This window comes from Engystomops pustulosus, chromosome 4 (assembly GCF_040894005.1).
Source record: "Engystomops pustulosus chromosome 4, aEngPut4.maternal, whole genome shotgun sequence".
NCBI classification, from domain to species: Eukaryota; Metazoa; Chordata; class Amphibia; order Anura; family Leptodactylidae; genus Engystomops; species Engystomops pustulosus.
This window is the reverse complement of record NC_092414.1, coordinates 140,078,962-140,093,463: the sequence shown is the minus strand read 5'-3', so window position 1 is coordinate 140,093,463 and position 14,502 is coordinate 140,078,962. Positions and strand designations below refer to the sequence as shown.

At 39.4% G+C, this 14,502-nt stretch overlaps 1 protein-coding gene across 5 annotated transcripts in view; it reads right to left on the bottom strand.

Moving 5' to 3' along the window:
- DAPK2 (death associated protein kinase 2) overlaps positions 1-14,502 on the bottom strand; it is a 52,192-nt gene that overhangs the window by 25,649 nt on the left and 12,041 nt on the right. For 3 of the 5 annotated variants that reach the window (XM_072147740.1, XM_072147738.1, XM_072147739.1), the window contains exons 3-4: positions 6,154-6,375; positions 1,838-1,976 (exon numbers count right to left, since the gene is read on the bottom strand). In XM_072147740.1, coding sequence (XP_072003841.1) covers positions 1,838-1,976; positions 6,154-6,375 — 361 coding nt within the window. Of the gene's footprint in view, positions 1-1,837; positions 1,977-6,153; positions 6,376-14,502 lie in introns of those variants that run through there. The other 2 variants (XM_072147743.1, XM_072147741.1) reach the window with 2 other exon arrangements.

Sequence of the window (14,502 nt, the reverse complement as noted above, 5' to 3'; positions counted from 1 at the left end):
TATATAGTAATTGCTGGGGGGCTGTATATAGTGATTACAGGGGGCTGTATATAGTGATTGCTGGGGGTTGTGTATTGTGATTGCTGGGGGCTGTATATTATGATTGTTGGTGAGCTGTATATCGTGATTGCTGAAGGACTGTATATAGTTATTGTAGGGGGGCTGTATATAGTGATTACGGGGGGCTGTATATAGTGATTGCTGGGGAGCTATATATTGTGATTTCTGGGGGGCTGTGTATATTGATTGCTGGGTGGCTGTATATTGTGATTGCTGGGGGAATGTAAATTGTGAATTCAGTGGTCTGTATATCGTGATTGCTGGGGGGCTGTATATATTGATTGCAGGGGGGCTGTATATAGTTATTGCTAGGGGCTGTATATAGTTATTGCTGGGGGGCTGTATATAGTTATTGCTGGGGGGCGCTATATAGTTATTGCTAGGGTCTGTGTATAGTTATTGCTGGGGGGCTGTATATCATGATTATTGGGGGCTTTATATTGTGATTGCAGGGGGTTTGTATATAGTTATTTCTGGGGGTGCTATATAGTTATTGCTGGGGTCTATGTATATTTCTTGCTGGGGGGGCTGTTTATTCTGATTACTGGGGGCTGTATATAGTGATTACGGGAAGCTGTATATAGTTATTGCTGAAAGATATAAATAGTGATTACGGTGGGTTTTATATAATGATTGGTGATTGCTGGGGGGCTGTATATAGTTATTGCTGAGGGGCTGTATATAGTGATTGCCAGAGTGCTCTATATAGTGATTGCTCTAACCTGTCTGGATTACATTCAATGGGGGCCTCCAGAAGATTTTGCTCCCAGCTCCCAGGGGCCCAACTTCAATATGGCCCTCTGTACAGGGATTTATAGGCCTTTTACAAATTTATGTAGGTAGTTTTAAATGTTATCTGGACTATGAAACATCAATTTAACCAGGACATGCCAGCATGGCTCATATTTAAAGGGAACCTACCACCACAAATCTACCTATAAAGGTAGATTGGGTGGTAGGTGGATCAATGGGACGTGAGGATAGCCCTTTTAAGGGCTAATCCTCACGTCCCTGCACTTTTTTGATAACTTTTATTAGATATTTATTCAAATTTACTTATGCGGCTACTGGGGCGTGGAGTAGCCGCATCTGAGATTACACGAGGCGGCTACTCCACACCCCGGTAGCCACTTTACCCCTTCTACTCACCCATCTTCGGCGTCCGGCGATCCTGCCATCTGCGCATGCTCAGAAGAGCAGGCCCGCGCCTGCGCGGTCACTGCTCCGAAACAGACGCGGGCCTGCTCTTCTGCGCATGCGCAGACGGCAGGATCGCCGGACGAGGGCGTGCAGCTACGCGGAGCTGCGCGCCGAAGATGGGTGAGTAGGAGGGGTAAAGTGGCTACCGGGGCGTGGAGTAGCCGCCTCGTGTAACCTCAGATGCGGCTACTCCACGCCCCAGTAGCCGCATAAGTAAATTTGAATAAATATCTAATAAAAGTTATCAAAAAAGTGCAGGGACGTGAGGATTAGCCCTTAAAAGGGCTATCCTCACGTCCCATTGATCCACCTACCACCCAATCTACCTTTATAGGTAGATTTGTGGTGGTAGGTGCCCTTTAACCCCGTGGCTCCTTACAGGCCAAATACATACAGTTTTCAAAGATCTACAGTATTTCTGCTTAACGCGGAATCTCCCAGAATATAGAAGGACATTACTCCTAATACTGTCCTGGATAACAGCATAGGGAAGGCTTGTGTACCTAAATTCTCATGACAGGTTGCTTTAGAAAAATAACTTCACACAGAATGCATACAGTTCTGTACAAAATGTCACCTTTAAGTCAAAATGTGCAATCTTGCGTGTGTGAAGGTAATTCACACCTTCTAGTATCTGTTTGATGAACCTGGTAGCCTCTTCTTCACTCAATGACTCTTTCTGAGCAAGGAAGTCAAACAGTTCTCCTCCTGAAACACTAACCAGACAGAAGAGGGAATCACATATATGACCTCCACAAAACGGTAGAACAGTATATGACTCCAGGCATGCATGTGTGGTGTTATAATCAATATTTCAGCTGTACAGATCTTGGAGGGAATGTATTATAAAACAAGCTTGACACTTGGTGGTGGCACTGAAACATAATGCTTGGATTGCTACTGTTCTTTAACCCACTCACAGCTACTTAGTCAAGAACATAGCCTCTCTGCACAATAAATACAGGCAGTTACCAGGTTATGTACAAGTTTGGTTCTTTAAGTTTGTACTTAAAGCATAACTGTAAAGTTACTGACAAAAAATAATGTTAGCACAGCTGGAGAGAACCTTTGATAACAATTCCAACGATAGCTATATCATGCTGCTGGCTTCTTCTCAGCCTGAGATATATCTGGTAGTCATGTGTTGTTCGAGAACGAGACGGCTCTAAGAGCCGGCTCTTTTATGCAAACAACAGGAGCTGGCTCCCCTCAGAGACCTGATGGCCCACTTAACCCCGCCTCTAACCATTTCACCACGCCCCCTTAACTTGATACAATTGTGTTAAAAGTGGTGTGGAGCGGGGATACTGGCTGGACTGCGGCTCCCTATAATATGTGTAATAAGGAGCCGTTCAGGAGCCAGAAGCGGCGGCTCTTCTTAGTCCGCAGAGCCTAATGAGCCAGTTCACAAAGAAGAGCCATAATTCCCATCAGCTCACCCCACTGAAGCCAGAAGAGGAGAACATGTTTGTAATTGGCCAATCTGAAGCATGTGTTGAGTCGCATGCTTGTGACATCACTACAGGTCCTTTGCATCGAACCAAGTACTTTCAAAATATGCAGGACAGCTTGTTTGTAATTTTGTAATTGGCTGACCTGAAGCATGTTATGAGTCACATGCTTGTGACATCACTACAGGCCCTGCAGACCATCTCAACAAGCCTCCTGTCATCTCTAGCTGTACTATACGGTTTCCCATGGCAACCAGAAAGCATGGCAAATGGAGATTAGCCTGGGGGGCAAGGTAAAACCTCTGCTAGCAGCTAAACACCTGCAGATAGCTAATTATAGTGAATTAGAGAATTGCTTATTTTTTCTTATAGTGCAGAGTTAGGCAAAAGTTTTTATACTTTACAGTTGTACTTTAAGTTGAACTTGTAAGTCAGAAATGGTATATTTTATAATTGTAATTCCAGAAAAAGAAATGTTTTTGTCCCTGCGACAATTGGATTTTCAATTTTTGCTGTCGTAGGAAAAAGAATTAATTCTTTAAAACTTCTTTAGACACCTTACAGCTGATCATTGCAGCCTGGGAATAAAGTGAGGCATCCAGAGAGCTTCACCAGAGGTCACAGTGGGCAGAGAGGACCAACTGTATACTAAATACAATAAAATATGGCATGCAACACATTTCACACTGTCCTGTGATTGCAAAAATTGCAGTAACTTTCCAAATTCTCTTTGGCATCGACAATGCTGAATGGGCAATGTCATAGCATAACACCCAGTTGTTAATTTATTTAGAAATTTTCCAGGAGGAATAAAAATAGAATGACACAATGCAGAAATCTGGTATGTTATATAGCAGTGGTGGCGAACCTATGGCACTGGTGCCAGAGGTGGCACTCAGAGCCCTTTCTGTGGGCACCCAGGGCTTCATGCCAACAGAGAGTTTGCCAGACAAGACTCAAAGCTTCCTCCTGTGGTCCAAGACATCCCAGAATGTGCCATGCTCAACACCATTTTAAAGCAATATGCTTGGCTGCCAGGACTACAGGAGGAGCAAAAAGGTGTGGATAGAGATGGATTATCTTTGGAGCTCCTGCTCTAGGTCCCCTGATTCTTTCTCTTCAGTGGATCCTGGAGGGAAGCTACAATCCAAATTTCTTCATTATCTTTCTATTGTATTGGTGAACTCAGGACACCAATATGATTGAAACCTGTGATACAGCAGGGATCAATAAGTTACTGCTTAAATTGTCATGTTGGCACTTTGTGACATGTAAATGGGTATTGGTTGTAGTTTGGGCACTCTGTCTCCAAAAGGTTCGCCATCACTGTTATATAGTATTACAGTATTATAGTGTAGAATTATAGTATTTCTTAAATATTATTGGCATTTACTAAAATAGAAAAAAACACCAGGAAAGCTGACAGGTTCTCTTTAAAAAAGCTAACATGTCGGTTATAAAGGAAGTAAAAATGAGCAACATCCGTCTAGTGAACCACAGACTAGATATAGAATGTCTGTCAATAGCAGTGACATGTTAAACAGGATCTTATAGAACTTTACAAGTCCCTTACATATGTATGACATTTAGGGTAGATAAGAATGATTTATAAATAGGATGTAATTGAACCAAATAGATGTCCTGAAATGTGACTGCATTAGTCGATATAATCATTATTCAGAAAAATAATTATACTAGCCAAAAATTAACAGCATACTCTTTATAAAGTACCGTATTTCTATTATGTAATAAAATACAGACTTAGGGAACATTCAGACGGCCGTCTGTGGCGATGTATATGTGGCCGCAAATAAAGTGATGATGTTAGGATGCTGAATGTCCCGTAGGATGTTCTCCTCCCGTGTCACTCCTCTACGGCTAATGAGTAGCTGCAGAACTGGACATACAGGCCGTTATAGGTGGGAATTAGAGCTTCATCTGCAGCTCACATTTCCATATGTATTTAGCTGCTTGTATCTCTGGTTCTGTAGCTCACAAAGTCATAAGCCTTATGTGATCTGAAAAGTCAGATCCTTATCTTTAATATGACACATGTTTGTAAGTACAATAGAACACAATGTAGGGGTTTGTGAAATGACACTACCCCTACAACCACTAAACTTGACTCATCTCTTGAAAATGGAAGTGGAGCCCAAATTGTGAAAATTATTGTATAGTCTTGACATTTATACTGTGCTCCAATTGATGCGCTGACAGAACTGGGCTGGATGATTAAAGGGGTTGTCTACTTTCAGAAAATCATTGATATAGTTTGTGTAAGGAAAAGTTATACAATTTTACAATATATTTTCTGTATCAATTCCTTACTGTTTTCTAGATCTCTGCTTGCTTTCCTGCTATATACCAATATAGAAATCTGTCCATGGTTACACAGGTGCATGGTTCATCATTTGTATCACAGAAAGTAATCAGAGCTGTGTGGTATAATGAGCCGTGCACCTGTGTGACCATGAACAGATTTCTATCGACTGCAAGTAAACATAAAAGTTTCCTATAGAATGACAGCAAGCAGAGATCTAGAAAACTGTGAGGAATTGATACAGAAAGTATATTGGAAAATTGTATAACTTTTTCTTTACATAAACCATATCAATTATTTGCTGAAAGTCCACATTTCCTTTAATGTCAAAGTGCCTGGCAACTATTAAAGGTCATGCCTGTATAAATATATTTTATTTATCTCATCATTGTGTAGTAATATTAAAGCAGTATATTCACATTATACTGCAATAAAAAGCTGTAGATGGCCTAAAAATGTAAAATATCTAAAATGTTCAAATTTTCCACTGTAATAGACAAATGGTCTAAAATGGTGATACAATTTCCTTCCTTCTTTCCAGGACACTGCAAAGACTATTAAATGGGGCCACTGTGAAGTTCAATTTTAACACAAAAATACAGAAAGTTTAAAACTGAAATGCAAAAACAAAACAAAAAAAGCTACATTTTGTATTAGTAAACTGATGTAAAGTAATGGCTGCTTATGTACAAAGAATGTGATGGTAATAACACAATAGGAGACCTCCCCCATTGCTACAGAACCCCCTACAAATGTTACAATGTCAAAGATTTCACATATTAGGATGAGAAGGAAGTTGAAGGAAGGAAGAGTTGCTTCATTTCCTCCTGGAATATGAGTTGTCCAGATTTTCCTGTGTCTACTTTGATGCTTCCGTCATTTTAATACTGCTTATGTTGACAAGTTTTGCTTTCCTACAAATTATATACTGCTAAAATAAGTCAATGACAACTACTTTGTTGTTTTTTATTAGCCTTTTAGTATTATTATCCCTTTATAAAACCGATAGGTTAGCAGCCCTATTCTAGTCAATGACTACAAGATTTATTTAATAATTGATCACACATTATTATCACATTTTTCTGTTCACTTTATAGATTTCCTCTTTTATTAAGCACTCACAGCTCCAGGATGAGGACCACATCAGTCTTGTTCTCATACACATCCTGCAGAGTGATGATGTTAGGATGCTGAATGTCCTGTAGGATGTTCACCTCACGTTCTATCTCCTCCCGTGTCACTCCTCTACGACTAGCGCGGCTTTGTCTCTTCTTGATAAATTTGGCAGCATAATCTTTACCAGACGCCTTCTCTCTGCATCTTTTCACAATGGCAAACTGTCCACTGAAGAAATAAAAGTGTAATTGTAAAACCCATACAAAATTAAGAATAATAAAGACATTTTACCATACATTCAGACTTGGGAACAAAAACAAGTAAACATGTTCTTTTAAAAATTGCCTGCTTGCTATAATAAAGGGAACCTGTCAGCACACCAGTTACCTTTGAACTAAACTAGAACCATGTAGGTGAATTGACATGTATCTGACAAAAATAAACAAGGCAAGTGATGATGTACTGGCACCCATGACTAGGCCGACAAAACACAGGCACTTCACCTTCAAGCGCATATGTCACGGTGATATGTAATCGGGGAGATGACAGGTTCAGACAGGGAGGAATTGAGCTAAATTTATTAGAATGATTATTATCATAATGTTGGATTTAAAGTGTATTGTTGCTATACCTTTACTTTACAGTGTGCTCCACTTAAAGGGAGAAAGAACAAGTTTAAAGAGAAACTGTAAAGTAAAGTAAAGTTTTTTTCTAGAATAGCTGAAAACTAACATTTTTCCAATATACATTCTTTAACTTAGTGCAGCTATTTCTCTGCTAATCCTCTGCTATCATCCTGTCTCAGCCCTCTTCCATCAGCTTGGCATTTTGATTGCTCAGAAGGATCCGTATAGTGAAAGAGGAGGGAACAGGAGATGCAGTCTACGGATTGAGAAGTGGTAGTTGGGGCTATGCACTCTGCTAGTTCTGGTCTCCACTCAGCAATTACAGGGCAGCATCTCTGCCATTTCTGCTCTGTGTACACTCAGCTTATGTATCCACACAGAGTCCACCTCCAGCACACCGCTAACTTCTCTATAGACTTATACAAGGCTATAGTCTGGTCAGTAAAGGGAAGGGGTACGATCAACGCAGCAGTCTAATACATAGGATGAAGGTTATTTTATTTTGTGTAGGAAGAGCCCGACGAGAGGTTCAGGAAGGCGCTTGGTGCAAACAGCAGACGTAGAGATCCAATGGATAAAGGAATCTCTTTTATTATTGTTAAAAATATTTATCTCATAAAATGAGCATATGCATAACGTATTAAAAATACAGTGCGACGCGTTTCAGCTCTGGACTAGAGCTTTCATCAGGTATCAGATGCCTGATGAAAGCTCTAGTCCAGAGCTGAAACGCGTCGCACTGTATTTTTAATACGTTATGCATATGCTCATTTTATGAGATAAATATTTTTAACAATAATAAAAGAGATTCCTTTATCCATTGGATCTCTACGTCTGCTGTTTGCACCAAGCGCCTTCCTGAACCTCTCGTCGGGCTCTTCCTCCATTCCACATCGTTCCAGGATCCTGGTCCTTGGCAAACGTGGTCTCCCAGGAGTGGCAGCTGCTGGTAGCTATTTCATTACATGCCTATACCATCTTCATCAAGGTGAGAGTCTTCACTTACTCTTCTACATTAATTGACCATTACGATATCACACGATAGCTGCGCCTCTCTTCCTTTTGTCTCTACCTCCTGTCATTCTTTCTGGGACCTGGAGCCTTGCCCCCAGAGTCCCTCGATCCCAGGCTTCCACTGCATTTTATTTTGTGTGCTATGTCTCCTCCCTTCTCTGTACTCCTTATCCCCCTCTGTCCTGGGATGAGGATAGAGTGATAGCATCTGCTGAACAGCCAGGTTGACACATCCACCATAGCAGGTAGTGTGTATAGTAGTCATAAGGCTGTTTAGATTATAGGTCTATCTGTGTAACAGTCCATAGGTGTGTGTGTAATAATCTGTGTGCTAGAAGAGCTACAGAGGGGAGTTCAGCCTTACGGGAAGCAATGGAAGCTGCTCTGGCCTCAGTGCCCTAAGTTGATGTCACAACATGGATGAATCCCCCACCCCACTTCAGGGTAAGCTAAAGATGAGTTTATAAGAAGGGCTGATAAATTATTTATAAGTAAAGAAAAAAATACTATATTCAGCAACAGTCTTCTAAATTCCCATAGAACTCCAGAAAAATGTAGGTTCAAAAAAATTATGATATTATAAAAAAACTTCTTTATTTCATGTTGATTAAAAGTATTCAGGGACCAAGGATAAAGAAACTAAGAATTTCATGATTCGAAACGCATCAGTTTCTATTTCCTTGGTACCTTGATGTTTTTAATCGAGATGAAATGAAGAAGTGTTTTTATACATGATATGTTTTTTGGAGTCTACATTTTGCTGGAGGTCTCTGGAAATGATAGATTATTTAATTGTTGTCAAAAGCTCTCTTCAGCTGTGCTAAAACTATTTTTGGCCAGGTAACTTCACAGTTACGCTTTCATCATTTATGCAGAATGAAAAGTCTCTCTCAGCTGACTTCCTTCCCTTTACTTCTCTGTCTAGAATGAACGTATAACGCAGTCATGAACTTAAAGTTTTATAAGACACAGGTTGGAAAGGGATCAGGATTACCAAATTACCCTTATTCTGCCTTCCCTTCACAATTCTACCTGACTGCAAATGATCTAACTTCTGTGTAAAGTTATAACCCCTGACTTTATAAATCATAAAAAATAGCACTTTTGAAATGCTGTTAAGGCTGGGTTCACACCACATTTTATATATACGTGGAGAAAGAACCCAGATTTACCCTCACATAAATTGACTTTGGGCATTCGTCTCTGAACCTCTTCATTAACATGGTGTTTTCACCTGCAGGAATGGCGATTCCTTGATATTTAAGGTTTATTTCACAGGAACATATTTACAATTCATATTACATCCAGGGGTTCAAAAGAATCTATTATGCTATTCACATATTTACTATGTGTTTGTGCCAAAATACGCCCAGTATAGTCAATGGAAGGGATAAAAAAAATGACAGCATCAATATTTGATCAGTATTCCAGCAGTGTTTTGTCAGAATTTACAATTAGTTGCTTTTTCTTGTAGGCAAAAAACTGCTCCGTTTCTGAATAGTGTAACAGAAAACTATATAAATAGGGGTGTATTAAATAAGGATGATATATAGCTCAGGAGATGGATCACAAATAAATATCCACAGAAGAAGACTGGAAAAGTCTTAACCTCCGTTGTCTCTGGTGGTCAAAATTTTGGCTGGAGTCTATATGGGCTGTATAAGATGGCGGCTAATGGCTGGTTCAAGCAGCAGCATTTATTTATTTTTATTAAATTATTTTTATTCCATTCCCTTATATAAAAAAATTGTCAAACCCCCCTCCTTCATCCTGTAAGCTCTTGCGAGCAGGGCACTAAATCCTATTGTTTCATATGACTGTTGTTATTCTGTAATGTCTTATTTTATTTGTATATGTTCCCCAAAATCTGTAAAGCGCTACGGAACCTGATGGCGCTATATAAATAAAGATTATTATTATTATAGGCAAGAATATCCTAGAGTTCCCTAGGGTCTATTCCTATACCCCAATTAGATGGACTCCTGCCCTTACAAGAGCAGTACCATAGTATATACTTTCCCTTGCAAGATTACCCTAGTAATCCCTAACAGAGTGCAAATACCCCCTTTGTAAACACACCCTTATGCGTTTCATCCATTTAGGACTCATCAGAGGGCTCAAACCAAAGAAACAGAAAAGTATATATAAGTCAGTAACCGGGTATCCCATTTACAGACTCAAGACCCACATAGACCACTAGAGACAACGGAGGGTAAGACTGTTCCATTTTTCTATTTCCCTCTGCTAGTATTATGTTGCATGTGACAAATAAGTATATTGTATGTACAAATAAAGTAGTGCTGTTATTTGAGAACTTTTTAATTGTGTAAGTAAATGTTAAGTTTTAAAAGTTGTTCACAAACAGCTAGCTTCTTCTGTGAAATACTGATGGAATACTGTTATATCCTGTATTATTATACTTCTCTATTAAGGATCCCTAATCCCTATTATGGTTATGCTATAATACAAACAAGAAACAAGAAACAAGCCATAGTTTTGGAGTCAATCCATGGATATAACCAGACATAAACCATCCTATGCAGCACCAGCTATTATCTTATTTTTACATCGCACATTATTGTTATTTATTATTATTTACTATTAAAAAATGTCCACTTAGTATGAACTACTAAACTACTTGACCATGTCTGCAGCATATACAGTACATTATATTGCTTCGGCATGGCTTATAAGCTATAATTCAGCCTTATCAGTGCACATGAATGTAGTAACTCTCCAAAGCTGCAATGAAGCAAGGCACGACCTGTTTGTTTTTTTATGACTGCTATAAAGTCACATCATGAGTTTCCCTGTTCTCCGATAACACTTTATTTGCCAAAACATTTGTTTGTATTGTCCGTACAAGAAGTCAAATGCGTCAGCTTATAGCAAACAAGAGTCCACCACCCATCACCTCTCACCTGGCGGAACATCCACTGCTGGTATTTATACTATGAAAGAATTGAAAAGATTTGCTATTTCTACAAGCAAAAGTCTATTCTGACAAAAGGGGCTGACAAATGCCTACCGAAACCTTCAGATTTGGATATGTAACCTTTTTACATCCATGGTTTCAAAACATTGTATCACATAAAAATAACTAGAAAATGTTAAGGATGTTCATATTAGTCAAAATATATGCATAACACTGTCATGTTGGCACTTTAAGTGTGTGGATACACTGACTAATACTTTATATGATTGTTGCACAGCAAATTATGATGTGCATAGGTCAAAGGGGAGTAAGTTCTATGATATGAAAGCCAGGACATTCTGATAACTTCACCACTAAGAGAAACATCTCAGAGCAGTTTTATTATTTGAACTTATTATTATAATTATGGCCAGGTAGTACCACAAGTTTACATACAATTGACAATACCCAGCCCTTCTCTGCTGCTTGATCTAGCATATAAAGACCACATTGCAAGGATTGTATGTGCATGACTGTCCAGAATGCAGATGCATATCTCCATGTCCAATGTCTAATCGGGCAATGCTTGCAGAACCTTATTATGTACATGTTATTTTCTACATTAAAGCTTCTAATGATGTTTTTCTCCCATATTCCATTACATAACTTTTGTGCAATGTCTTCTAATAAAAGTGAAATCTTTCTGGCACTCTACAATGCATCTCTTCAGATTGCATGATGAAATAACTTCCATGCCACTGTTCATTAAATCTTCAGCATAAGCTCAGCAGACACAGACAATTGCTACACAGATTATGTAACCGGCCTATTTTGCCCCCATGTTTTATGTATTATAGACTGAACACTCTTTTGAGACCACTTTTGAGACCACATAATATAAAAGGAAACTCAATCCAATCTACATATGTTAGTATGTTATAAAGCAGAAGGAGGTAACCACTATAGTTGTGTTAAAAGTGTGGACTACTACTGTGCGAGGGCACAAAGATAGACTACTACTGTGTGGGGGCTGTGCAGGGGAACAGAGGTGGACTAAGTAAATGGGATTCTATAATGTGGAGGCGCTAAGATGGTAAATGGTGTATAGGGGAAAAAAAGATTGGCCACTACTATGTAGAGGAACAATTACTTTGTGGTCATAAACTGAGGCTCAATGTGAAGGCAAAATAAAACGGAACATTAGTATTCATGGGCGTAACTACAGCGGTAGCAGCCATAGCAGCCGCTATGGGGCCCGCAGTGTCAGGGGGCCCCGTCATCAAACCTGACACAATAAAGAATGGAGGATGTGCACCATTATATCTATATTGTACTGCACGTGTCCAGCATAATATGTATATAACATATACTGTGATGTATATATGAAGTATCTGTGATGTGTATATGGTGTCTGTATACACTGTATGGGAGTATGTTGCATATGTCACTGTATGTGTGTGTATATGCACATGTGTATTTATATGTGATTGTATCTCACATGTGTGAGTATATAAATATGTATATTTCTTAAGTGGGAAGGGGGGCCCCATGCAGTAGCCTGCTAGGGGGCCCTGTCTCTCCTAGTTACGCCACTGTTAGTATTCAAAGTATCATAATAGGTATGTTTGAAAATAAGAAATTTTTTATCAAGTTCAACATTTAAATCCTACAGTATTGATTCAGAGAAAGGCAAAACCCCTACAAGGCTAATGCCAAGTAGCCCATAACATGACCCCAAATATGACAGTGAGAATAACTCCCGAGACTATTTCCAAAATGTTATTTTTCTGGTGATTTAAAGATTTAAAGAAATCGACCATCAAAATTAAGCATGATAAACCAGGGGCATTTACTTATAGATCCAGCCTCTGTGGTTATGGTAATCTTCTTACTTTTGTTATCCATGGTCTCCTTCCTTCTAAAATCTATAGGTAAGATTATGATAATGAGCAAGAAGGGGTCTAGGTGGTGTTACCAGAACACCTCCATGCTGTAGCTTCACAATCTGTGTTACTGTCTACTCCTATCTCTATGCTCCCTTAGCACCTTCCCCTTCCCTCTGTCTGATATAATTTCACTGCAGCAGAGGAATTTTCAGCAAACAGTTGGAGAAGGAAGTGCAGTAACAGTATGGTGATAATATATGTCAATATTGATACAGTATCTAATAAATATATGGTGACTAGAGTACTGATACCAGAATTTAGAATTCAATACTAAAAATTAGATACTCTATACCAAAATGATACTTTGTAAAGGAAAAAAACTTTTGGGTATCTGCTCACATTAGTGGAATGGCTGCTGGATTTACTCCAGTGCTAATTCCACAGCTATTCCACCAATGTCAGAAAACAACCAAAATCGGCTTGTGGGTATGGGGTGAGCAAACCTTTGCAATGGCGAATTTCCACACCGAAATAAATTACATATCATCTATTTGTTGTTAATAAAAAATCTGCAGCAGTAAAGCAAAATGTCTGTATGTGATTGTCACTACAATGCTTCTAAATTATGCTGCAGAACTGGGACTTATCCCCCATTACAACCTCCACTCCAAGTGGGCAGAGAAGGGCTCATTGTGGACCGTGCTGGGCTGCGAAGTGGGATATGCCAGGTTGCAGGTTACAGCGCAATTCTAAGGCACTTAGTATATCTTCCGCGACCTGTTGGATGGGAAATTCCCACCATTGTTTTCTACTGTATTGTAACAGTTCTTCTGGTAATGTCAAAATATAAAATATGTAATTTATTTTGATTGCATTTATTTTTATAAAAATAAAAAGACATACGCCTGCACCGTAGTATGGCGGGCACAAGTCGGCGCCAGGGAAAGGAGGAGACTCCCCTCTCCATGGTGATATATGGAGTATGGCGCTGTATTCCGGGGAAAGATAGAAAAGTGTCCTATGTCCTATCTCCCGTATGGCGCCGTGCACTGATTGCTGTCTATGGGGGAACTTATATACATCAGCCGTACACTCCACACGGCAGTGTGAATATCGCCTAAAATGTGGATTTACCTCATATGGTCAGGTGATGGGATTCCTCCGATGACCTGTGCTTGAGGTTGGTTTCCCCCTAGTTATCAAGGGATCCCAGCACACCAACATTGTCCAGAATTTTTAGGAGCTTCCTGATTAGGGAAGAAGATTCTTTAAAGGAAATCTACCATTTGATTTCATGCATTATGAACCAATTATACCTTGAGAATGTTGTAACTACACTGATGCAGAATCTTATCTTGTTTAATCCCTGAGTTGAGTGGTTTTGCTGAAAAAACTATTATAACATTTAGGCACCCTGGGAAAGCTCGGTGCTGCTGGGTGCCATACGTAAGCACATTAGACGTGGAGCTTCTTGAACTGTCCAGACAGGACTAATCCACCTGATCACTCATACACAACAGCAGGAGGATGGTTCAACGATTGACTACTTCTAGCTGCCAGGCAAAAAAACACAGCGATTACATCATTATCTCGAGTAGTACATATCTAATGTAAGAGGAAAAGCGCCAAGCCAGGCATATGAGCGACAGGGCCTCATTATCCTGAATGTTATAATTGTTTTTTTTTTCAATTCTCAGGGATTAAACAAGATATGATTCTGTATCAGTGTGGCTACAGCATTCTCCAGGTAAGTTTGGTTCATAATGCATGAAATCAAATGGTAGATTTTCTTTAAAGATACTTTGCCATTAAAAGGCTGCCTCTGGTAAAGGACTTCTTGGAATCCTACAATAATCCTGTGAACACAGTGCTTTTCCACAAAGCTATGTTTTGTGGGCATGGTTCCAGAACACTA